Here is a 24,645-nt window from a genome sequence, read left to right on the forward strand (position 1 = left end):
GTTTTGTATTGTGTATACTATATATTGGTTTTGTATACCCTTGTGCATTTTGGGTGTAACACACATCTCAGCTTATAATAACTAGAACAGGCAATAATAGGTGAATAAGTATACATAGAAGTTAGAAATATTACCATGGCAACTGTTCATGTTAATACAGTTGCATCATATTTTGAACTACACCCTGGAATATTTTGTAAAAGCAATTGAACCCTCTAAATATTAACAGAATGGTGATGATATGGACCTCGGATTCTCTGCCTGGTGGGTGGGGGATTTTTTACTTCTATAATATGTCATTTTGGAAGTTCTGCTGCAACACATGGTATAATATGTCATTTTGGAAGTTCTGCTGCAACATATGGTATGGTATATATGCACCAGCATATATACAAACCTTTAGGTTTGGTACACCTACCTTAAGGTGATTGAACTGGTTAGGGCAATCACACTGTACATTAATATGAAATCCTAGTGCTACTGTAAATCATGATCACATCGCCACTTAGCACCAGGTTATATGCAAGTGCAAAGATTTCCGGACGGCCAATAAATGTAATTAATAAAAGCTTTAAAAAAAAAAAAGTGGTGCTTGCTAAAGAGTATAGCCACACAGTCCAATACAACAGGAAGATATATAGTGTCTCACACCCACACAGCAGAATAGCAAGCATGTACTTGTAAAAAGTAGAAATGGAGTTATATAACTGAATACCCATAATACAAATATCATACCACTAATGGCAAGTACAGAAAAGTCGCCCAATTCCAGAATAAATATACATAAATTGGATAACAGAACAAACAACGTTAAACTTACATACATAGTACACGGTACTTGGCCTATTTAAAATTTTGTAACATGAAGAGTGACCAAAGAATATGATCACAAAACGTATATACATAGTCCAACACTTACAGAGGCAAAAACAAACCATAAAAGAGCAAAAGCAAAAAGGTACTACAATGGAAAGGGGTGAAAGAAAACCAAAATTTCAGGCATAATCTTATTACTCAAGAAGTCTACTGAACCAAACTACATACAGTATAAATCAGAAGTCACATGCTTATCATAGTATGATCATGATTCTGTATTATGGATTTTCAATGATTTACAAAAGTACATAGTTTCACTGGGTTGGGGCTCTTTGGCAGGCGGCCAGAATCCCGCTCGCCGCACGTTCTATTCCCACTCTATGGGATTTTATGGGGGCGGGATGGAGGTGTCGGTATTGTTACCGGTGGACTCCCGACAGCCGGTCACATAACTATATCCCGTTTTACTGTTGTGTGGGAGTGCCAAACAGAAAGTCACCACGTTGTCACAAGAAAGTAACATTTATAGACATTTTCTAAATTTGTATCAATTTACAAATAGATAAAAAGATGTTGGCAGTACGAGGATACACTATTGAGCCCAGAATGCCTCATGCCTCAGTAATGCCAGAAGATACTTGATACAGTGAATTGAAAGGGACAGCGAGTAAATATTGTTCCAACCCACAAAAATATACGTTATGGTAAGAACTTACCGTTGATAACGGTATTTCTCCTATGTCCACAGGTTAACAATGGGATATGATGGAGCGATAGCGGATTGGCACCAAACGATCACCAGCTTTCAGTCCTCCCAGGATGCAACGGGCCCATCCATATATTCCCACCCACTGGCTCAGGCAAACCAGTTGGATTCCAAAGAAATTAGGCAGGAGCATCATGTAGAGCCCTATTCAGGCGAGAAGAACACACATGCACACCCTTCCATACAAGAAGGAAGAGGTTTAGTGAGTAAAAAGATCCTCAAATCAGGTGTGTCAGGGTGGGACTCCTGTGGAACCTGTGGACATAGGAGAGAGCTAACAGGACACCGTTTCAAACAGACTGCCTTAATCATATTCAACACAGCAGAGCTCTCTATTTCTGGACACATTCATCACCCACGGCGCTGAAGACTGCTGAGGAACAGGAACAGGTCACGTGACCGCGAGGTACAGGAAAGTGAAAGTGAAACCGGACGAAAAGCTGCAAGACTGACAAGGAAGCAAGGTGACAGCGGAAGTTGGGAATCGAGCACAGAAGAACAAGGTAAGGGCTCTGTAAGTGGGGAGGTGCACTGCGGACAGTCCCGCTCCGGGTCTCGAAGTCAGTGACACTTTCCCCCCCAGAGACACGACCGCACTCCTCGGATCTGGCCGGCGGCAGACGCCTGTCTACACGGGCACCTTCCGCAGCCACAGACCGAGTCAGAGAGCGGCGAGTCCAGAGCCAATAATTACCCATCTCCTGCAACTCATCCCTCCCGCATAGCCACCTGGGGTACCCCTTCATTTGCTAGCACCGTCAGAAGATCACCTCACCCCCCCTCCCTCTCAAGACAGGATCAAGCTGCTGCAACAGACTCTTTGACCGTGACCCCCATATATTACTGAACGAGCTCCTCTGGGACTGTGTTGTATATACCCCTCCACACATTGTGGTAGAAGTTTGAGCACAATTAAACGAGGTGGGACGCCACACTCTATTGTACTGGACTGCGGACCAAAGTATACATATGTATAGAATTCTTTCATATACACATATATATATATATACACTCTTTCATTAATGTATTAATTTTCTATTTTTTCACATCTTTTTCCATTTATTCTCTTTCTGTCATTTTGTTTTAGAATAAATACACTAATTCTTCATATATACAGTGTATACTTGTCATTTAGTATTACAACCATTACCACCACATATTTAGGCGCAATTGTGTACCCTTATGTTATAGGAGAAATACCGTTATCAACGGTAAGTTCTTACCATAGCGTATATTTCTCCGGCTGGGTCCATAGGTTATCCACAGGATAACAATGGGATTTCCCAAAGCAATTTAGTGGTGGGGACGCTCCTGGTTGGACAGGAGAACCTTACGCCCGAATTCAGCGTCATGAGAGGCAAAAGTATCCAAGGCATAATGTCTAATGAATGTGTTAATAGAAGACCATGTGGCTGCCTTACATATCTGTTCTGCTGAAGCACCATGTTGTGCTGCCCATGAAGGACCTACCTTACGTGTATGAGCAGAGACATTAGCCAGAACAGGGAGATCAGCTCGAGAATAAGCTTCTGAAATCGTCATTCGAAGCCATCTTGCTAGCATCTCATTAGTAGCAGGCCATCCTCTCTTATGAAATCCGTAGAGAATGAAGAGAGAATCTGTCTTTCTGCTGGCACTGGTACGATCCACGTAGATCCTTAATACCCGGACTACGTCCAGCGACGCTTCTCCAGCAGAAAGTCCCGATACCTGATAAGCCGGGACTACAATTTCTTCATTAAGGTGGAATTTAGATACCACATTCGGAAGATACCCAGACCTAGTTCTGAGAACTGCTTTATCTGGATAAAAAAATCAAAAAAGGAGAATGACAAGACAGCGCTCCTAAATCTGACACTCTTCTAGCTGATGCCATAGTCAGTAGAAATAGAACTTTAGCTGTCAACCAGTTAAGATCCACTTTATTAAGTGGTTCAAACGGAGCAACTTGAAGAGCTTTGAGAACTAAACTTAAGTCCCACGGCACTGTAGGAGGAACAAAAGGCGGTAGAATGCGCAGCATTCCCTGGAATAAAGTATGCACATCCTGTAACTTGGCAATTTTCCTTTGGAACCATACAGTTAATGCTGATACTTGCACTCTCAAGGAAGCCACCTTCAAACCCTTATCCATTCCTGCTTGAAGGAATTCTAAGACCCTGGAAACTTGGAAAGATTTTGGGTCTATATTTCTATTACTGCACCAATGAATATAGGCATGCCATATTCGGTGATAAATTCGAGCTGAGGAGGGTTTCCTTGCTCTGAGCATAGTTTGAATTACCTGTTGTGAGAATCCTCTTGACTTCAGAATAGAGGTTTCAAGAGCCACACCGTCAATGACAGTCGATCCAGATGCCTGTGATAACAAGGACCCTGCATCAGTAGATCTGGACGTTGAGGGAGTAGACTTGGCACATCCATCGACATCCTCTGCAGATCTATGTACCAATGCCTTCTGGGCCAAGCCAGAGCTATTAGAATCACGGCACCCTTTGCTTGTTTTATTTTCCTCACCACCCTGGGTAGCAGGATGATCGGAGGAAACAGATATGCCAGACGAAAGTCCCATTTCACGGACAAGGCGTCTACAAAGATCGCTCCGGGATCCTTTGTTCTTGACCCGTATGCTGGCACTTTGTTGTTCAGACGGGACGCCACGAGATCTATCTCTGGCAAACCCCACTTGTCTACCAGAGTCTGAAATACTTCCGGATGTAGAGCCCATTCGCTTGCTTGAACGGTGTGTCAACTGAGAAAGTCCGCTTCCCAGTTTAGGACTCCTGGAACGAACACTGCGGACAATGCTGGAAGATGGAGTTCTGCCTACTTTAGTATGTGACTTACCTCCTTCATTGCTTTTTGGATGCGAGTTCCTCCCTGATGGTTGAGGTACGCTACTGCTGTTGCATTGTCCGAGCGGATCTGGACTGGTTTTCCTTGCAGAGTGTCCTTTGCCTGAATCAGTGCCATGTATATGGCCCGAAGTTCCAACAGGTTTATTGACAGGCAACTTTCTTCTTTTGTCCATTGTCCCTGGAACCATAATTTTACGGACACTTCTCCCCAGCCCTGAAGACTGGCATCTGTTGTCAGGATCTCCCAATTTCATATCCAAAAGGGTCTCCCCTTGTCTAGATGGGATGTCTGTAGCCACCAGGCTAATAACTTTCTTACCTTTTATGAAAGTACTATGATCTGTTTGTTTATTGTCTGATGTACTCCATTCCATCTGGCCAGAATCAGACGCTGCAGAGGTCTTGAGTGGAATTGTGCATACTCCACCATATCGAATGTTGACACCATCAAACCCACCATTCGCATTGCTGCATGAATTGATATTGTTTGACTGTGTAACAACTCCTGAGTCCTTAACTGCACCTTGGATATCTTGTTCAGAGGTAAAAATATTCTCTGCAGACTTGAATCCAATACACACCCAAGTGAATCATCCGTTGTGACGGAATCAGAGATGACTTTGCCCAATGTATGAGCCATCCGTGCTCCTGTAGACAAGCTATTGTCTGTTGGAGATGGCCCAGGAGCAATTCCTGGGATTGTGCCAGGATTAAAAGGTCGTCGAGGTATGGAAAAATTCTTATCCCCTGCTTGCGGAGATAAGATGCCATAACCACCATAATTTTGGTAAATACTCTGCGGGCTGTGGCTAACCCAAAGGGTAAAGCCTGGAACTGAAAATGCTGCTGAAGGATGGCGAACCTGAGATAACACTGATGAGACAGTGCTATAGGAACATGTAGGTAAGCATCCTGTATATCCAGGGATACAATATAATCCCCTGGTTCCATGGCCAAAACTATGGAGCGTAACTTCTCCATGTGAAACCGCGGTACCCAAATGTATTTGTTTAGCATTTTGAGATTGAGAATGGGCCGAAACAACCCATTTGGCTTCTGAACCAAAAACAGGTTGGAGTAAAAACCCCGTCCCCACTGCGCAGGGGGTACTGGAATAATTACTCCTGACTGAAGCAATTTCTGAACTGCTTCTCGCAGGGCTCTGGCCTTCACCTCTACCCGAGATGGGCTGGTGCAGAAGAACCTTCGAGGAGGCTGCTTCTTGAAAGGGAAAACATAACCCAGAGATACCGCTTCTTGCACCCAGGCATCTGTTGTAGACTGCTGCCATATCTGTGCAAAATGACGAAGTCGGCCCCCTACCCCGGAGTCCCCCAGGCGGAAGCCCACACCATCAGGCTGATGGCTTATCTTCTGGTTTGGAAGCTGGCCCTCTGCTGGCCCAATGCTTCTTTGCCTTACCAAACTTATTGTATTGGGGCTGCTTACGTTGACTTTTTCCTTTTGCTTTTCCTTGCGACCGAAATGGCAGAAAAACCGGACCCTTAGGCCTGGGATTATATGTGGCAGGAAACATGACTTTCTTGGATTCTGCTTCTGATTCCAGAATATCTGTCAATTCCTTACCAGACAGAATATTCCCAGCAAAAGGCAAAGATTCCAGAACCTTTTTTGATTCTGAATCAGCTTTCCATGTACGTAACCAAACTGCTAAACGAGCACCTACTGTTAAGGCTGATGCTTTAGAAGCAATCGTACCCATATCTATTGCTGCTTCTTCCAAGAATACTGCAGCCTGTTTCATGTGAGCTATATGGGATTCTTGCTCCCTAGAAGGTGCTGAAAGCCCATCTTCCAGTACCTCAGCCCATTCAGCTACTGCTTTTGCCATCCAAGCTGAAGCCATAGCTGGCCTTATGACTGCCCCTGACAGAGAAAATATTTTTTTCAAAAACCCATCCACTCTCCTGTCAGTGACATCATCTAATGACGTTGACGGCAAAGGCAATATAGATTTTCACATTAATTTAATGACATGCGTATCTACTTCAGGAGGCACTTCTCTTTTTAAACAGTCCCCAGTTGGAAAAGGATAATTTGAATCCCATTTTCTGGGAATTCTGTATTTTTTATTGGGTTTAGACCAAGCTTCTTCCATGATTTCAGTCAGCTGATCTGATCCTGGAAACTCTATCCTAACTGTTTTGGGACGTTTAAACACAGGTGCCTTAGTTTTTAACACCGGCCCTGCTGAATCCTCTAAGGACAGAATAGCCTTCATTGCTCTAATTAATTCAGCTACATCCACTGAGCTGATACCCTCTACCTGTTCTTCGTATGCTGAAGCAGAGTAGATAGAGCTATAATCATCTGATGTATCATCCTGTGTAGCCTGTGAATTTGATGATTTATTTACACTCGGTTTATCAGCTTGTTTCACTGAAGAAGCTGTTGGGGATATACCGTACGAAGGGAGTTGCATGTATGGGTTAATAGTGTACCCTACTCCTGGTATTGAAGCTGTAGGAATTACCCGTTCAGCTATACTGGACAAGGTCTGTGCAAACATTGCCCAAGGCGGATCTACCTGACGCTGAACAGGGATCTGCCTTGTAATCTGCTGAAAAGCAAAACAATTTGCACATAAACCATCCTGTACCAGATCCTGAGAGGATAATACCGTTTTGCAGGACAAACATGATAAATAATCAGCACTTCCACAGTGGACTACACAATTTGTGACTGTAATCACTTTACCCTTTAAAGTGATATCAATCTGACCCTACCCATGCACCAGCATTGAGGCTCAGGAGAAACCATTGACAAATACAGGTTGAGTATCCCTTATCCAAAATGCTTGGGACCAGAGATATTTTGGATATGGAATTTTTCCGTATTTTGGAATAATTGCATACCATAATGAGATATCAAGGTGATGGGACCTTAGTCTAAGCACAGAATGCATTTATGTTACATATACACACAGCCTGAAGGTCATTTTAGCCAATTTTAGCCAATATTTTTTATAACTATGTGCATTAAATAAAGTGTGTTTACATTCACACAATTCTTTCATGTACACCTTATACACACAGCCTGAAGGTCATTTAATACAATATTTTTAATAACTTTGTGTATTAAACAAAATTTGTGTACATTGAGCCATCAGAAAACAAAGGTTTCACTATCTCACTCAAAAAAGTCCGTATTTCGGAATATTTGGATATGGGATACTCAACCTGTATATATAAAGTCAGCAATCACACTAGCAGTCAGTCACATGTTATATATTAGTCATATGAGCATATTATAAACTACAAACTCATATGCAATGGGCACTAAACTTAACTATTCATACTAACAAAAGTAGATAGAAATTTAGTGCTGCATAACCCGTACTCAGTAGAGTGGATACAGGGAGACTCACCTCACTTCCAAGATCGATCAATACGTTAGCGAACGCTGAGTGGATCCAGACGCTACTTGTGTACACTGTCGTTCCGGGTACTTTAGGTGAACACAGACGCACTGTGCACACAGACGCTTCGGTCAGACAGACGCCTGTACTGCGACCGGGTCTCCTCGCGGTATCTTTTAAATGAACACAGACGCAGCAGCCTATGCTGCGACCGAGACCCCTCATGGTAGCGTCTGAGACGGAAATGAGGCAACAGTTCATGGCGGGAGACCGACGGAAATTGGTCATGAACTGGGGGGAGGGGCGACCAGGAGAGCGTCTGACTCCACACCGCTGACATCAACCCTAGGGGTCGTAGTCTCATACTATTCCTGGTGCCTTATGCTCCCTAAGGCCTAGCGCTGGAGCACCAGTGGTGGCGGCGCGCCAGCTACTGTTTGGTAGTCTCCTCCCAAAACAGTGCGGCTGTGTCCGTATTCCCCTTGTAAGCGTAACCGATGACTTACCTTCTCCCCATGCTCCGGCCACAGCCTGGTCACGTCTGCTGGACCTGCTAGTATATCCGACACAGACGCCCGTGGGTAAGCGTTGTTGCGACCCGGCGGAGAGTTGTTGGAGCGACTCTTTCCAATATGCTAAGACGCTGTTAGGAAAGATCACTCAAAAACATAGTAAGACTATAAAAAATTAAATAAGAAAGCTTAGGGTTGCCAAAAACAGCAGCCCTCTGACCATGGTCCGGCTCCTGCCGCACCAAACAAAAAACTGATATGCCTGAGCCAGTGGGCGGGGATATATGGACGGGCCTGTTGCATCCTGGGAGGACTGAAAGCTTGCGATCGTTTGGTGCCAATCCGCTATCGCTCCATCATATCCCATTGTTATCCTGTGGATAAACTCGGGACCCAGCCGGAGAAATGTCTGCCTTTATGTAGGCTCCCATCCCGTCCAGCTGGCATTACTACCGCCTTGTAGCAGTTCCTACTGCTCTGCACTATGTCAGCTGACCACAGAGGTCATCAATTACACTGAGCAATTGTTGAGGTCCCTAGTGAGAATCTCCCGTCAATGGCAGGTATGGTGGAAAACTTGTTCCCCTTGAACAAAGTCACGCAGTAAAGTGTTACACAAGAAAGTGAATCCAAAAGCATTAATGCAAAATGAAAATACATTGTAAGTTTCAAGGATCCACTGACATTGCAGAGCACTTGACAGTACCAACACGCTCTTTGACAGACATCGCTTGCAGTGAAGAGAATGCGTTATTAATATATGCAGCCAAGACACTGGAGGTATTTATTATTTAAATCACTTACTGTAGGGGATCAGAGTGTTTCTGCAGGAAGGACACAGCTGCCTGAGCATCACATGTTATGTACTTGTGGATGAACTGTACAAACTTACTGATGAAGCCACCCAGCTGCCTGGAGTATTTCCTGTAATTCTAAATGCAAGAGTCAGAGATTAGGAAGGAGGGTTTGCTGCAGTCCACATAAATATTAGAAGTGTAGCTTACATGGCAGACATAGAATAAACTAGTACTGGCAGCTCCTGATTGGCTAAAGGTCACATTTTTAGGGGAGGGGATAATCTAAAAATACAAGAATTACATTCTAAAGACGGGTAAATCAAGGGGTCAACATTTAATATGGTAAGAATGATGGTGCAATGAATATAAATAAATAAATAAGTAAAACCACATAAGAAAAATATAGTAAAAACAGGATTTTAATACCTACCGGTAAATCCTTTTCTCTTAGTCCGTAGAGGATGCTGGGGTCACCATTAGAACCATGGGGTATAGACGGGATCCGCAGGAGACATGGGCACTTTAAGACTTTGAAAGAGTGTGAACTGGCTCCTCCCTCTATGCTCCTCCTCCAGACTCCAGTTACAGGAACTGTGCCCAGGGAGACGGACATTTCGAGGAAAGTATTTATTGTTAAACTAAGGTGAGATTCATACCAGCTCATACCTCAAGCATGCCGCAGAACGTGGCATTCAACAGCACACAAGCCAACGGCATGTACAATTGCAGCAACATGCTGACAATAACGTAACACAACATGTGTGTAACCACAACTAATAACTGCAGATACAGTACGCACTGGGACGGGCGCCCGGCATCCTCTACGGACTAAGAGAAAAGGATTTACCGGTAGGTATTAAAATCCTATTATTTCATACGTCCTAGAGGATGCTGGGGTCACCATTAGAACCATGGGGTTATACCAAAGCTCTAAGGCGGGCGGGAGAGTGCGGATGACTCTGCAGCACCGATTGACCGAACTTAAGGTCCTCATCGACCAAGGTGTCAAACTTGTAGAACTTTGCAAATGTGTTTGACCCCGACCAAGTAGCTGCTTGGCAAAGTTGCAATGCAGAGACCCCCCAGGCAGCCACCCAGGATGAGCCCACCTTTCTAGTGGAATGGGCCTTCTCCGATTCCGGTAACGGCAATCCAGCCGTGGAATGAGCCTGCTGAATCGTGTTGCAGATCCAGCGTGTAATGGTCTGCTTGGAAGCAGGACACCCAACCTTGTTGGGAGCATACAGGACAAACAGAGCCTCTGTTTTTCTAAGCTGAGCCGTTCTGGCGACATAAATCTTCAAAGCTCTGACAACATCCAGAGATTATGACTCAGCGAAGGCGTCAGTAGCCACAGGCACCACAATAGGTTGGTTCATGTGGAAAGAGGAAACCACCTTCGGTAGAAATTGTTGACGTGTCCTCAATTCAGCTCTATCTTCATGGAAGATCAAATAACAGCTCTTGTGAGACAAGGCCGCTAACTCAGACACCCGCCTTGCAGATGCCAAGGTCAACAGGATGACCACTTTCCAAGTGAGGAATTTCAAATGCACCTTCCGTAAAGGTTCAAACCAATGTGATTGAAGGAACTACAACACCACATTAAGGTCCCATGGTGCCACTGGGGGCACAAATAGAGGTTGGATGTGCAACACGCCTTTCACGAAAGTCTGAACTTCTGGAAGGGAGGCCAATTGTTTCAGAAAGAAAACCGATAAGGCTGAAATCTGTACCTTAATTGAGCCCAATTTTAGGCCCGCATCCACCCCTGCTTGTAGAAAATGGAGAAAACGTCCCAGTCGAAACTCCACCATAGGAGCCCCCATGGATTCACACCAAGAAACATATTTTCTCCAAATACGGTGGTAATGTTTAGACGTAACCCCTTTTCTGGCCTGAATATGTGTGGGAATTACTTCACTGGGAATACCCATACGGGCTAGGATTTTGCGCTCAACTGCCACGCCGTCAAACGTAGCCGCGGTAAGTCCTGATACACGCACGGCCCCTGTTGTAACAGGTCCTCGCGCAGAGGAAGAGGCCAGGGATCTCCCATGAGTAATTCCTGAAGACCTGGATACCAAGCCCTCCTTGGCCAGTCTGGGACAATGAGGATCGCCCGGATCTTTATTCTTCTTATGATCTTTAGAACTTTTGGAATGAGAGGAAGTGGAGGGAATACATACACCGACTGAAACACCCACGGTGTCCCCAGTGCATCCACTGCAATTGCTTGAGGGTCCTTTGACCTGGAACAATATCTCTGAAGCTTCTTGTTGAGACGAGAAGCCATCATGTCTACTTGAGGAACTCCCCAACGACCTGTCACCTCATCGAAGACTTCTTGGTGGAGGCCCCACTCTACTGGATGGAGATCGTGTCTGCTGAGGAAGTCTGCTTCCCAGTTGTCCACTCCTGGAATGAAGATCGCTGACAGAGCGCTTGTATGCTTTTTCGCCCAGCGGAAAATCCTTGTGGCTTCTGCCATTGCCGCTCTGTGTTTCGTTCCGCCCTGACGGTTTATGGCCCTCATTCCGAGTTGTTCGCTCGGTAAATTTCATCGCATCGCAGCGATTTTCCGCTTAGTGCGCATGCGCAATGTCCGCACTGCGACTGCGCCAAGTAAATTTGCTATGAAGTTAGGATTTTTACTCACGGCTTTTTCTTTGCTCAGGCGATCGTAGTGTGATTGACAGGAAATGGGTGTTTCTTGGCGGAAACAGGCCGTTTTATGGGCGTGTGGGAAAAAACGCAGGAGTGGCTGGAGAAACGGGGGAGTGTCTGGGCGAACGCTGGGTGTGTTTGTGACGTCAAACCAGGAACGACAAGCACTGAACTGATCGCAGATGCCGAGTAAGTCTGAAGCTACTCTGAAACTGCTAAGAAGTTTGTAATCGCAAAATTGCGAATACGTCGTTCGCAATTTTAAGATGCTAAGATTCACTCCCAGTAGGCGGCGGCTTAGCGTGAGCAACTCTGCTAAAATCGCCTTGCGAGCGAACAACTCGGAATGACCTCCTATGTACGCTACTGCTGTTACATTGTCCGACTGGATCAGTACAGGCAGATCTCGAAGAAGATGTTCTGCTTGCAGAAGGCCTTTGTAAATGGCCCTTAACTCCAGAACATTTATGTGGAGACAAGTTTCCTGACTTGACCATCTTCCTTGGAAGTTTTTTTTTTCCATTGTGACTGCTCCCCAACCTCGGAGGCTTGCATTCGTGGTCACTAGGATCCAGTCTTGTATCCCGAACCTGCGCCCCTCTAGGAGGTGAGAGCTGTGCAGCCACCACAGGAGTGATATCCTGGTGTTGGAAGACAGGATTACCCTCCGGTGCATGTGTAGGTGGGACCCGGACCACTTGTCTAACAGGTCCCACTGGAACACTCTGGCATGGAATCTGCCAAACTGAATGACCTCGTAGGCTGCAACCATCTTCCCCAGCAACCGAATGCATTGATGGATTGACACTCTTGCTGCTTTCAGAATTTGTTTGACCAGACTCTGAAGTTCCAGAGCCTTTTCCACTGGAAGAAAGACTCTCTGTAGTTTTGTGTCCAATATCATTCCCAAAAACGACAACCGCGTCGTCGGAATCAACTGGGATTTTGGCAAGTTTAGGAGCCAACCATGTTGTTGAAGGACTGTCAAGGAGAGTGCAACGTTTCGCACCAACTGGTCCCTGGATCTCGCCTTTATCAGGAGATCGTTCAAGTATGGGATAATTGTGACTCCTTGCTTGCGAAGGAGAACCATCATCTCCGCCATCACTTTGGTGAAAATCCTCGGAGCCGTGGATAGACCAAACGGCAACGTTTGAAATTGGTAATGACAATCCTGAATTGCAAACCTCAGGTAAGCCTGATGTGGAGGATAAATGGTAACATGTAAGTAGGCATCCTTTATGTCCACCGACACCATAAAATCCCCTTCCTCCAAACTGGAGATCACTGCTCGGAGAGACTCCATCTTGAATTTGAATTTCTTTAGGTAGAAATTTAGGGAATTTAGGTTTAGGATTGGTCTGACCAAGCCATCCGGCTTCGGTACCACAAAAAGGCTCGAATAAAAACCTTCTCCCTGTTGTGACTGGGGAACCCTAACGATGATTTTGACACAACTTTTGTATTGCATCGCAAACTACCTTCCTATCCGGAAGAGACGCTGGTAAGGCCGATTTGAAAAAACGGCGAGGGGGAACGTCTTGAAACTCCAGCTTGTACCCTTGGGATACTATTTGTAAAACCCATGGGTAAAGGTCCGAACGAACCCAAAACTGACAGAAGAGTTTGAGACGTGCCCCCACCGGTGCGGACTCCCGCATAAGAGCCCCAACGTCATGCGGTGGAACTGGCAGAAGCCTGGGAGGACTTCTGCTCCTGGGAGCCTGACAAGGCTGGCGACCGTTTACCTCTTCCCCTTCCTCTACTAGCAAGGAAGGAAGAACCTCGGCCCTTTCTGTATTTATTGGGCCGAAAGGACTGCATCTGATAGTGATGCGTTTTCTTTTGTTGTGGAGGAACATAAGGTAAAAAGGATGACTTACCCGCGGTAGCTGTAGACACCAAATCATCAAGGCAGTCACCAAATAAGGCCTTACCTTTGTACGGTAGAGATTCCATACTTTTCTTGGAATCAGCATCAGCATTCCATTGGTGTATCCACAACGCTCGTCTAGCTGAGACTGCCATGGCATTGGCCTTAGATCCCAAAAGACCAATGTCTCTCGCAGCTTCCTTAAGGTATGCTGCAGCGTATTTGATATAACCCAGCGTCAAGAGGACGCTATCCTTATCTAGGGTATCTATTTCAGAAGACAAGTTTTCTGCCCACTTTTCGATAGCACTACTTACCCATGCAGACGCAATAACAGGTCTGAGTAGCGTACCTGTGGTCGCATAAATGGACTTTAACGTAGTTTCCTGTTTACGATCCGCAGGATCCTTAAGGGCCGCCGTGTCAGGTGACGGGGGAGCCACCTTTTTAGACAAACGTGACAGGGCCTTGTCCACGGTGGGGGGTGACTCCCACTTTTCCTTATCCGCTGAGGGAAACGGATAAGCTACCGTAATTCTTTTGGGAATCTGAAACTTTTTGTCTGGAGCTTCCCAGGGTTTTTCTAATAGCGTGTTCAGTTCATGAGAGGGAGGAAACGGTACCTCAGGTTTCCTTTCCTTATACATACAGACCCTTTTATCAGGGACAGCCGGGTCCTCAGTGATATGTAGTACCTCTTTATCCGCCACAATCATGTACTGAATGCTCTTTGCCAATTTTGGATCTAATCTGGAATCGCTATAGTCGACACTGGAATCAGAATCCGTGTCGGTATCAGTGTCTGTCAATTAGGCCAGCGTACGTTTCTGTGACCCTGAAGGGCCCTGACTTTGCAATAACATATCTTCTACAGATTTCTTCCATGCCTGGGTCTGAGACTCAGACTTATCTAGCCTCTTACTCAGTGATCGCAAAATACGCGTTATAGCGCGTTTTTACGCGCTACAGAAGAAGAGGGACTCACTTTTTAAATATGAGCGGGTCCTGCAGGACGCGCTATGATGCAGAGTCCTGTGTGCGCCTCAACCAATACTGAAATGCTATTGGCTGAGGCGTGCACAGGACTCACAGCGCGTCCTGCAGGACCTGCTTATTCCTCAGTAGCCGTCCTCCCTGTCACGCACCGCCGGCAACATGCCCCATCCGTCCTTATTGTAACGAAGATGAGGGGGCGGGCCCGTGTGTGTGAAACCAATAGCACATCCCCGCACACACGCTCCTCATTCTGGTCCAGCCCTGCGCTCCACCCGCCGTCTACTGCTCCGGGTTGCTGTGGCCGGGGTGATGAGCGTGTGTGCGGGGATGTGCCCAGCTCCTGAGACCATTCCACTGCTCCGGCTGCCGGCGGGGCTGAGTCCAGCAGGCGTAATGACATGCTGCTGTGCACACCGTGGGGGAGAGTGTAGCGGCTGCACCGCGTGGTCTACGTCCTGGAAGACGTGCACTGGTGAGTACGGGCCCTGGCAGTTGGGTGGTCTGATTCTGGCTGGGCGCTGACTGGCATCAGCATGGGCAGCTGGCTGGTTCAGAGCTGCACGCAGGTCCGCATGAGCAGATATTGGCAAACACTGTGCTGTATGTATCTGCCTCTGCCATATACAGGCTGCGTGATCATGTGTGTATCATATCAGGGTGGGAACCTGGATTGGTCCAGGCCGTTGGTTGACAGTAAATGCTAGATGCAAGTGGCCTAAGGGACCTTTTACGTCAGGGGAGGAGCCACGACACAAGGGGGAGGAGCTAGCACACCGGGATAGTTCCTCTACTATCCACGCCACCAACAATCGCTCGCCACAGAGCCTGCGAGGGTACATTTCGGGTACCCTGTTCAGCCGTAGCTCCTCCCCCTGGTGATGTGTCTCCTCCCCTAGTGACATCAGAAGGTCTCTTCTCCCACTCAGATTTAGAACCAACCGTTAGTTGACCCTGCAGTAGCTGACAGCAGGCGGGGAGCGGTATTTGTGGTGCGCTGTGCGGATTCTGTAGGTTTGGTTCTAAATCAGAGTGGGAGAAGGGATCTTCTGATGTCACTAGGGGAGGAGACATCACCAGGGGGAGGAGCTACGGCTGAACAGGGTACCCGAAAAGTACCCTTGCGGGCTTGCTTCGCTCGCCACCTGATTACTAAAGGTAATAGTTGGTGGCGTGGATAGTAGAGGAACTATCCCGCTGGCCTAGCTCCTCCCCCTTGTGTCGTGGCTCCTCTCCCTGACGTAAAAGGTCTCTTAGGCCACTTGAATTTAGCATCAACCGATTCTGTAGCGCGGTGTAGTGTGTCTATCTCACCACTGCAACGTGAACAGAAGGGCCTGGTAACAGGGGGTATGGCGACACTGTCACCCATTCATGTGACCACGGGGCACACATACATGCATACAGCTGTCCCTGGTCCCTTTTCAATGCTGCTCTGTTCTCTTCCTCTCTGTCCTGTACAGCAGGAGGCAACCTGTGGCTCTCTCAGGCAATTAGTCTGTAATGCCAGCACATGGGATCCCGGCATTCATGCTACAAATGCCACTATCTCGATGTATAAAATCCCAACAGGGATGAGTATTTCCCCCTGCTCCCTACCCCCTCACGCTAACAATCTGTTCCCACAGCCTAACCTCCCCCTTTACTGCCTGACCCTAATCCCCCCTTCCTTTTCCTAAACCTAACCCACAGGCTGTGATTAAGGTCAGGATTCCAGCGTTGGTCTCCTGCCCCTGTAGAGTTCCAGCCTCCAAATTCTAACGGGTGTCGGGATTCCGACATCTTCACCGCATCACACCTACAGTACTTTGTGGGGTTTTTCTATAGATAGTACCTTAGGTAATTCTGGATGTTAGAATAGAGAAAGCCTTTTACTGTCGGCATGCTGGCCATTGCATTATTATCATTTATTTATAGCTCTACAATAATTAGAGGACAACAGACTGGGTCCTGCAGGACATGCTGTGAGTCAGAGTCCTGAGGAATGGTACTGGATGAGTTGCACACAGGACTCTGACTCACAGGGTGTAACGCAGCACCTGGTCATTCCTCAGTGGCCATATCCCCTGTTAATCACCTCCTTACCCACGAGTACTGCCCAAACTGCTTTCTACCCTTACCCCCAGCACATTTTGCCCCTAACCTCCTCTTGCACTGAGTACTGGCCCGACTGCTATCTACCTTTACCCCCTCCCTACCTCCATCACAACCCCCTTTATTGCCTGCCCCTAACCCCTCGCCGCTGCACTGCCCCAACTGGTATCAGCCCCTACCCCCAGCACTACTTGCCCCTAAAACTCTCCTTGTCGCCCAGCACTGTCCCATCTGTTTTCTGCCCTCATGCCCCCATAATATGTGACGGGACCCAGAAATAGTGGAATAGGACCCCAATTTTTTCAAGTGAGGGGTCCCTGGGACCCACAAATATTTTCGCTCTGCGCGATCACTGTTACTAATAAGAGCCACATTAGCATTCAAGGCGTTCAACACATTTACCCAATCAGGCGTCGGCGGTGCCGACAGGGTCCCTCCCCCAGCCGTTTGTGTCCCTAATACAGTCTCCTCCTGGGAAGAGCCTTCAGCCTCAGACATGCCGAGACACGTGTACCAAACACCCACAGACACACCGGGCATATAGGGGACAGACCCACAGTAAAGTCTGTCAGAGAGACACAGAGGGAGTTTGCCAGCTCACAACCCAGCGCATAATTACCGGTTCTGAAACACTAAAGAATGCCCCAGACCTGCAGCGCTTTTATATTAAACATATATTGCACCAATATTTCTACTGATACTTATTCAGAAGTGTGAGGAAGGACCAGCGTCTCTGCAGCCTGTGTAGAGGAAAATGGCGCTGAGTTGTGTGAGCTGTGAGGACGAAGCTCCGCCCCCTTAATGGCGCGCTTCAGTCCCGCTTTTTTGAAATATATATTTATACTGGCGGGGGTTAGGACAGTGCCTAGGCACTTATGTCCCCTCTTACCAGTTTAATTTTGAGGCTTTTCTGCTGCCCAGGGCGCTCCCCCCGCGCACTGCACCCTGTAGTGCTGTTGTGTGTGTGGGAGCATGGCGCGCAGTGTGCGATCGCTGTGCGGTACCTCAGAATGCCGTCACTGAAGTCTTCTTGATCTTCTTCTACTCACCTGTCTTCTGACTTCTGGCTCTGTAAGGGAGGTGACGGCCGGCTCTGGGAACGAGCATCTAGGCGTACCTAGCGATCAAACCCTCAGGAGCAAATGGTGTCCTGTAGCCAGAAGCAGAGCCTTTGAATTCACTGGAAGTAGGTCATACTTCTCTCCCCTTAGTCCCACAAAGCAGGGAGACTGTTGCCAGCAGTCTCCCTGAAAATAAAAAACCTAACAAAAATCTTTTTCAGATAAACTCAGTAGAGCTCCTCAGAGTGCATCCAGTGTGCCTGGGCACCATTCTAAAACTGGAGTCTGGAGGAGGGGCATAGAGGGAGGAGCCAGTTTACACCCTTTTAAAGTCTTAAAGTGCCCATGTCTCCTGCGGATCCCGTCTATACCCCATGGTTCTAATGGTGTTTCCAGCATCCTCTAGGACGTATGAGAAATGTGGATTTTGGGATTATTTTCTTCCGGTTATTTATACTGTATAACCCTGACACTTCATATCAAACATTTGTAAAAAATGTTCATCTGACACTAGGGGGTATATTTACTAAAGTGCGGGTGCAACTAATCGGATTCTAGCAAATATCTTCCAGAAGGTGCTATATAAATGATAAGTAGAATCTGATTGGTTGCTATGGGCAACATCTCTTCTATAAACCAACACTAGTCAATATACCCCTTGGTTTGGACATATTGTTACATCCTTTTCTCTTATAATACACATTATGAGGAGATGAACATGTAAGACACTACACATCATTTTTAACACAAAAATCAGCATTAGGCTGGAGAACAGTGTAACAAGGTACCAAGTCATCAGTCACAGAGTAAAAAACAAGATGACCTTTCATATTCACGAGTAAAAATACCATATGCATACGGGATACAGTTATACTGACCCCTGTATCCCCCCTGTTCCCAATCCCGCCGGTCACCATGCCAACCAACAGGGACTATTCCCACTCGACAAGCATAGAAAAGGAATAGAACCTGTGGCGAGCACAGTGAGCCACTGAGCTCGCTGCCTGTCGAGCGCAGTGAGCCCGCAAGGGGCTTGTTGCACTTGCCCCCCCCCCCACCATTTCCAGGCCGGGACACCGACATTGGTCACGCATACCCGACCTATACATACAACATTCTAATGGAAACCCCCCCACACAAAATAATATTTTCTATTTTAGCATCTGGGTGAAATGAGTAACTCCCAAAATACACAACTAAAATAAATTGTTCCATAGTGCCTCTCTACATAGTAGCTGCCATCTTCAAACACTGAACAGGCCTGAAGCTGTACACTTGGCAGCCAGAGGTCAACCTGACATGTGCATGAGGATGGGGACAGCAGTGAGGATGTGAAGGACACGTGAGATGGAAGTGGGTGGATGAGGAGGTGGAAAGACACTAAACTATCACTAAACTGTAAGGCTACCGCCCCCTCTCCCCCACCCCCATGAGCAGAAGTTTTATAGAAAGTAATTATTCTTTCCAATGCCAAGTCTAGTAGATGTAAAACAAAAGCACCATCTGCGGCCTCCTACTGCAGATAGAGAACATTGGGGCAGATGTATTAACCTGGAGAAGGCATAAGGAAGTGATAAACCAGTGATATGTGCAAGGTGATAAAGGCACCAGCCAATCAGATCCTAACTGTTAATTTACATATTGGAGCTGATTGGCTGGTGCCTTTATCACCTTGCACATATCACTGGTTTATCACTTCCTTATGCCTTCTCCAGGTTAATACATCTGCCCCATTATTTCACTTCCCCCCTCTGCTTATGAGAATATGGATCTGAGAATCTATTTATTTCAGTCATGGACCATGAACGGTTTCCACAGTCTGCAAAATGTATGCAGAAGTCTTGGGAAAAAAACACAGATGAGAAATAGATGGACTGGCCAACCTGTAGAAGTTTGATGAAGGAAATAAGACAGTCCCACAAGGCTTCCTGATGCTCACTGTGGAACACCTGGGGCTGTAGAAGTTCCAGGATGCCCAAGATGTGAGTGAAGAACATTAGATGGTTCTGCTGCCGAAACTCATGGAAATTCAAGTGCACCCGACCCTGCAGCAGAACTGCAATCATTGGCAAGTGTCTAAAATGGAAAAGTATTTTAAATAAGCACATACAGCAGAGGTTTCCAAACTCGGTCCTCCAAGCACTCCAACAACCCAGGTTTTAAGGATATCCATGGCTGAGCACAGATGGTTAAATCAAATGAATTGGTACAAATTAAGTCACCTGTGTCCAAGATTGGTTATTCTCAAAACCTGGGCCGTTAAGGTGCCTTGAGGACAGAGTTTTGGAACCTCTGACATACAGTATACAAATACAACCTTATAAGAAATGGATTTGGCGTCAGGAACAAAATGCATTGTTTTGTGTGACACCCACAGTCCTCAGAACAATAAACACAGTGATAATCAGAAGGAGCAGTGAAATAATGTGATCTAAGCCCAAATGTTAGATCAACCAATTTATAATTTGTGTATTTCCTGAGTCACAGGTGTTAAGTCTAAAGTGAATGTCCTCCTAGGGGCTTGGCCTAGTTCCTTGGTTTGTTTCCTTAAGTTCCCAAAATATTAACCATTCTTCTAACACTCTCCAGAAAAATAACTGGCTTGGAGAATTAAATTATCCTCAGCACTCAACAGTAATGTTATACTGGTCTATGGAAAAGCTACAACAATGGAGGACCATCATGTACTGGAATGACTATGTAATGTAAAAACTTGCCGACATAACTCCAGTGAACAACTGTGGTAATAGTACAATCTTGTAACTTTTCCCAGATCCTAACTTAAAAATCTATTGTCCTATTTATTATTATTATTATTAATAATAATAATAATAATAATAATAATAATAAGAAATAGGCATTCAAACAAGTTGAGTAGAGTGCAAAATTTCTATAATTTATGAACAACCACATTTTGAAAATTTTCCATAGAGCAATCACAGCAGCGTTGTAGGTAATTCAGTCAGTACTCTGCACTGTAGGATGGAGAAGGGGCACATACATGGGTCTTCACTGGGAGAGGAGGAGGGGGGGGGGGGGGAACGACACCTCTACACACCAGAGATGCAGCTGGTTAATACTCTCCCTCCCATAAGTGTAAAAGTCACGTCAGCAACTGGTAAGGCAAGGGTCACTCATGTGCCAAGGCCTTGAAGAGGGAAGCCAACACACAATATTGGAGTCTCTTAACGGTCATCCCTGTTAAAAGGTGCATATCCAGAGCTTAATCTGGTGGTATGTCTTCATTAACTTCTTTTAACATTAACTTGTTTAAATTGTATTAAATGTAAGACTAAGTTGCCCTAATGGTGTTTGGGCATAGATAATCTATTCGCCTGTCACCCTCATCTGCCATTTGTGCCACTGTTCTGGCAGAGCCAGTCTGTGCTACTCTTGCTGCATGTTCTCAAGTGACGAGCGAGACTGTCGTCCTCTGTATATCTGTTGCTGACGCGCCTGCGACAGATCTCATGCATCTTACCAGGTTTGGTCAGACAATGGTGGTCATTCCGAGTTGATCGCTCGTTATTTTTTTTCCGCAATGGAGCGATTAGTCGCTAATGCGCATGCGCAATGTCCGCAGTGCGACTGTGCCAAGTAAATTTGCTATTAAGTTTGGTATTTTACTCACGGCATTACGAGGTTTTTTCTTCGTTCTGGTGATCGTAGTGTGATTGACAGGAAGTGGGTGTATCTGGGCGGAAACTGTCCGTTTTATGGGTGTGTGCGAAAAAACGCTGCCGTTTCTGGGAAAAAGGCGGGAGTGTCTGAAGAAACGGGGGAGTGTCTGGGTGAACGCTGGGTGTGTTTGTGACGTCAAACCAGGAACGAAACTGACTGAACTGATCGCAGTGGCAGAGTAAGTCTCGAGCTACTCAGAAACTGCTAAGAACTGTCTATTCGCAAATCTGCTAATCTTTCGTTCGCAAATCGACTATGCTAAGATTCACTCCCAGTAGACGGCGGCTTAGCGTGTGCAATGCTGCTAAAAGCAGCTTGCGAGCGAACAACTCGGAATGAGGGCCAATGTCAGGTGTCAATAGGCAAGCAATATGGGAGAAAGCCCTATATAAAAGTCAGGACAGTTCTTGAAGAACTCTTCAGGGGCTAGGCCCAGAAATCATCGCGTTCTGCTTTAATCCTGTTTGGAACTCAGCAATAAGACTTTATGCACAGACTCCATGTTTCCCAAACTTCTCAGTTGGTAGACCATTTACACAACATGAACAGTTTTGGAATTGGTAGCGATCATACAAATTTCCCTTCCTGGTTTTTCATGAAGATAGGACTTTTCTCAGTATAAAACCATCCCTAGCCACGACACTTCCTATAAAAAAAAAATAAGATTTTAAACCTACCGGTGAATCTTTTTCTCCTAGTCCGTAGAGGATGCTGGGGACTCCGTAAGGACCATGGGGATAGACGGGCTCCGCAGGAGACATGGGCACTAAAAAGAACTTTAGATATGGGTGTGCACTGGCTCCATCCTCTATGCCCCTCCTCCAGACCTCAGTTAGAGAAACTGTGCCCAGAGGAGACGGACAGTACGAGGAAAGGATTTTTGTTAATCTAAGGGCAAGATTCATACCAGCCCACACCATCCATACCGTATAACATGGAATATACGAACCAGTTAACAGCATGAAACAAAACAGCATCAGCCCCAGACTGATCAAACTGTAACATAACCCTTAAGTAAGCAAAAACTATATACAAGTCTTGCAGAAGTAGTCCGCACTGGGACGGGCGCCCAGCATCCTCTACGGACTAGGAGAAAAAGATTTACCGGTAGGTTTAAAATCTTATTTTCTCTTACATCCTAGAGGATGCTGGGGACTCCGTAAGGACCATGGGGATTATACCAAAGCTCCAAAACGGGCGGGAGAGTGCGGATGACTCTGTAGCACCGATTGAGCAAACATGAGGTCCTCATCAGCCAGGGTATCAAACTTGTAGAACTTCGCAAAGGTGTTTGAACCCGACCAAGTAGCAGCTCGGCACAGCTGTAATGCCGAGACACCTCGGGCAGCCGCCCAAGAAGAGCCCACCTTCCTAGGGGAATGGGCCTTTACAGAATTCGGTTACGGCAATCCAGCCGTAGAATGAGCCTGCTGAATCGTGTTACAGATCCAGCGAGCAATACTCTGCTTCGAAGCAGGAGCGCCGACCTTGTCGGCTGCATACAGGACAAACAGTGCCTCTGTTTTCCTAACCCTAGCCGTTCTGGCCACATAAATTTTCAATGCCCTGACCACATCAAGGGACTCGGAATCCTCCAAGTCCCGTGCAGCCACAGGCACCACAATAGGTTGGTTCATATGAAAAGAAGAAACCACCTTGGGCAAAAATTGAGGACGAGTCCGCAACTCTGCTCTATCCACATGGAAAATCAGATAGGGGCTCTTGTGAGATAAAGCTGCCAACTCCGACACTCCCCCTGCCGATGCCAAGGCCAACAACATGACCACTTTCCAAGTGAGATATTTTAAATCCACCGCTTGAAGTGGTTCAAACCAGTGAGACTTAAGGAAGCGCAACACCACGTTAAGGTCCCAGGGTGCCACTGGAGGCACAAAAGGAGGCTGGATATGCAGCACTCCCTTCACAAAAGTCTGGACTTCTGGGAGAGAAGCCAATTCCTTCTGAAAGAAAATGGATATGGCCGAAATCTGAACCTTAATGGAACCTAATTTTAGGCCCAAATTCACTCCCGTCTGTAGGAAGTGAAGGAAACGGCCCAAATGGAATTCTTCCGGAGGAGCATTCCCGGACTCACACCAAGATACATACTTTCGCCATATACGGTGATAATGTTTCGCTGTCACGTCTTTCCTAGCCTTTATCAGAGTAGGAATGACCTTAACCGGAATGCCCTTTTCCGCTAGGATCCGGCGTTCAACCACCATGCCGTCAAACGCAGCCGCGGTAAGTCTTGGAACAGACAGGGCCCCTGCTGTAACAGGTCCTCTCTGAGAGGAAGAGGCCACGGATCTTCTGTGAGCATTTCCTGCAGATCCGGATACCAGGCCCTTCGCGGCCAATCTGGAACAATGAGAATTGTCTGTACTCCTCTTCGTCTTATGATTCTCAATATCTTGGAGATAGGAGGAAGAGGAGGAAACACATAGACCGACTGGAACACCCACGGTGTCACCAGGGCGTCCACTGCTACCGCCTGAGGGTCCCTTGACCTGGCGCAATACCTTTTTGTTGAGGCGTAACGCCATCATGTCTATCTGAGGCAGTCCCCACTGACTTGCAATCTCTGCGAAGACTTCCTGATGAAGTCCCCACTCTCCTGGATGTAGATCGTGTCTGCTGAGGAAGTCTGCTTCCCAGTTGTCCACTCCCGGAATGAAGACTGCTGTCAGAGCGCTTACATGATTTTCCGCCCAGCGCAGAATCCTGGTGGCTTCTGCCATTGCCACCCTGCTCTTTGTTCCGCCTTGGCGGTTTACATGAGCCACTGCGGTGATGTTATCTGACTGAATCAGAACCGGTAGGTCGCGAAGGAAAGACTCCGCTTGACGAAGGCCGTTGTATATGGCCTTCAACTCCAGTACGTTGATGTGAAGACAAGAGACCCTGGAAGTTTCTCCCCTGTGTGACTGCTCCCCAACCTCGGAGGCTCGCATCCGTGGTTACCAGAACCCAGTCCTGAATGCCGAACCTGCGACCCTCCAGAAGGTGAGCACTCTGCAGCCACCACAGGAGAGATACCCTGGCCTTGGGGGACAGGGTGATCATCTGATGAATCTGTAGATGAGACCCGGACCACTTGTACAGAAGGTCCCATTGAAAAGGTCTCGCATGGAACCTGCCGAATGGA

The 24,645-nt window shown here is 46.7% G+C and overlaps 1 protein-coding gene across 6 annotated transcripts in view; it reads right to left on the reverse strand.

The window, feature by feature from the left end:
• INTS1 (integrator complex subunit 1) overlaps nucleotides 1-24,645 on the reverse strand; it is a 324,003-nt gene that overhangs the window by 33,946 nt on the left and 265,412 nt on the right. For all 6 annotated transcript variants that reach the window (XM_063934591.1, XM_063934592.1, XM_063934589.1 and 3 more), the window contains 2 exons: nucleotides 19,700-19,892; nucleotides 9,136-9,263 (listed from right to left, as the gene is read on the reverse strand). In XM_063934591.1, the coding sequence (XP_063790661.1) occupies nucleotides 9,136-9,263; nucleotides 19,700-19,892 (321 nt within the window). The remainder of the gene's footprint in view (nucleotides 1-9,135; nucleotides 9,264-19,699; nucleotides 19,893-24,645) is intronic.

This window comes from Pseudophryne corroboree, chromosome 7, assembly GCF_028390025.1.
Source record: "Pseudophryne corroboree isolate aPseCor3 chromosome 7, aPseCor3.hap2, whole genome shotgun sequence".
Lineage (NCBI taxonomy): Eukaryota > Metazoa > Chordata > Amphibia > Anura > Myobatrachidae > Pseudophryne > Pseudophryne corroboree.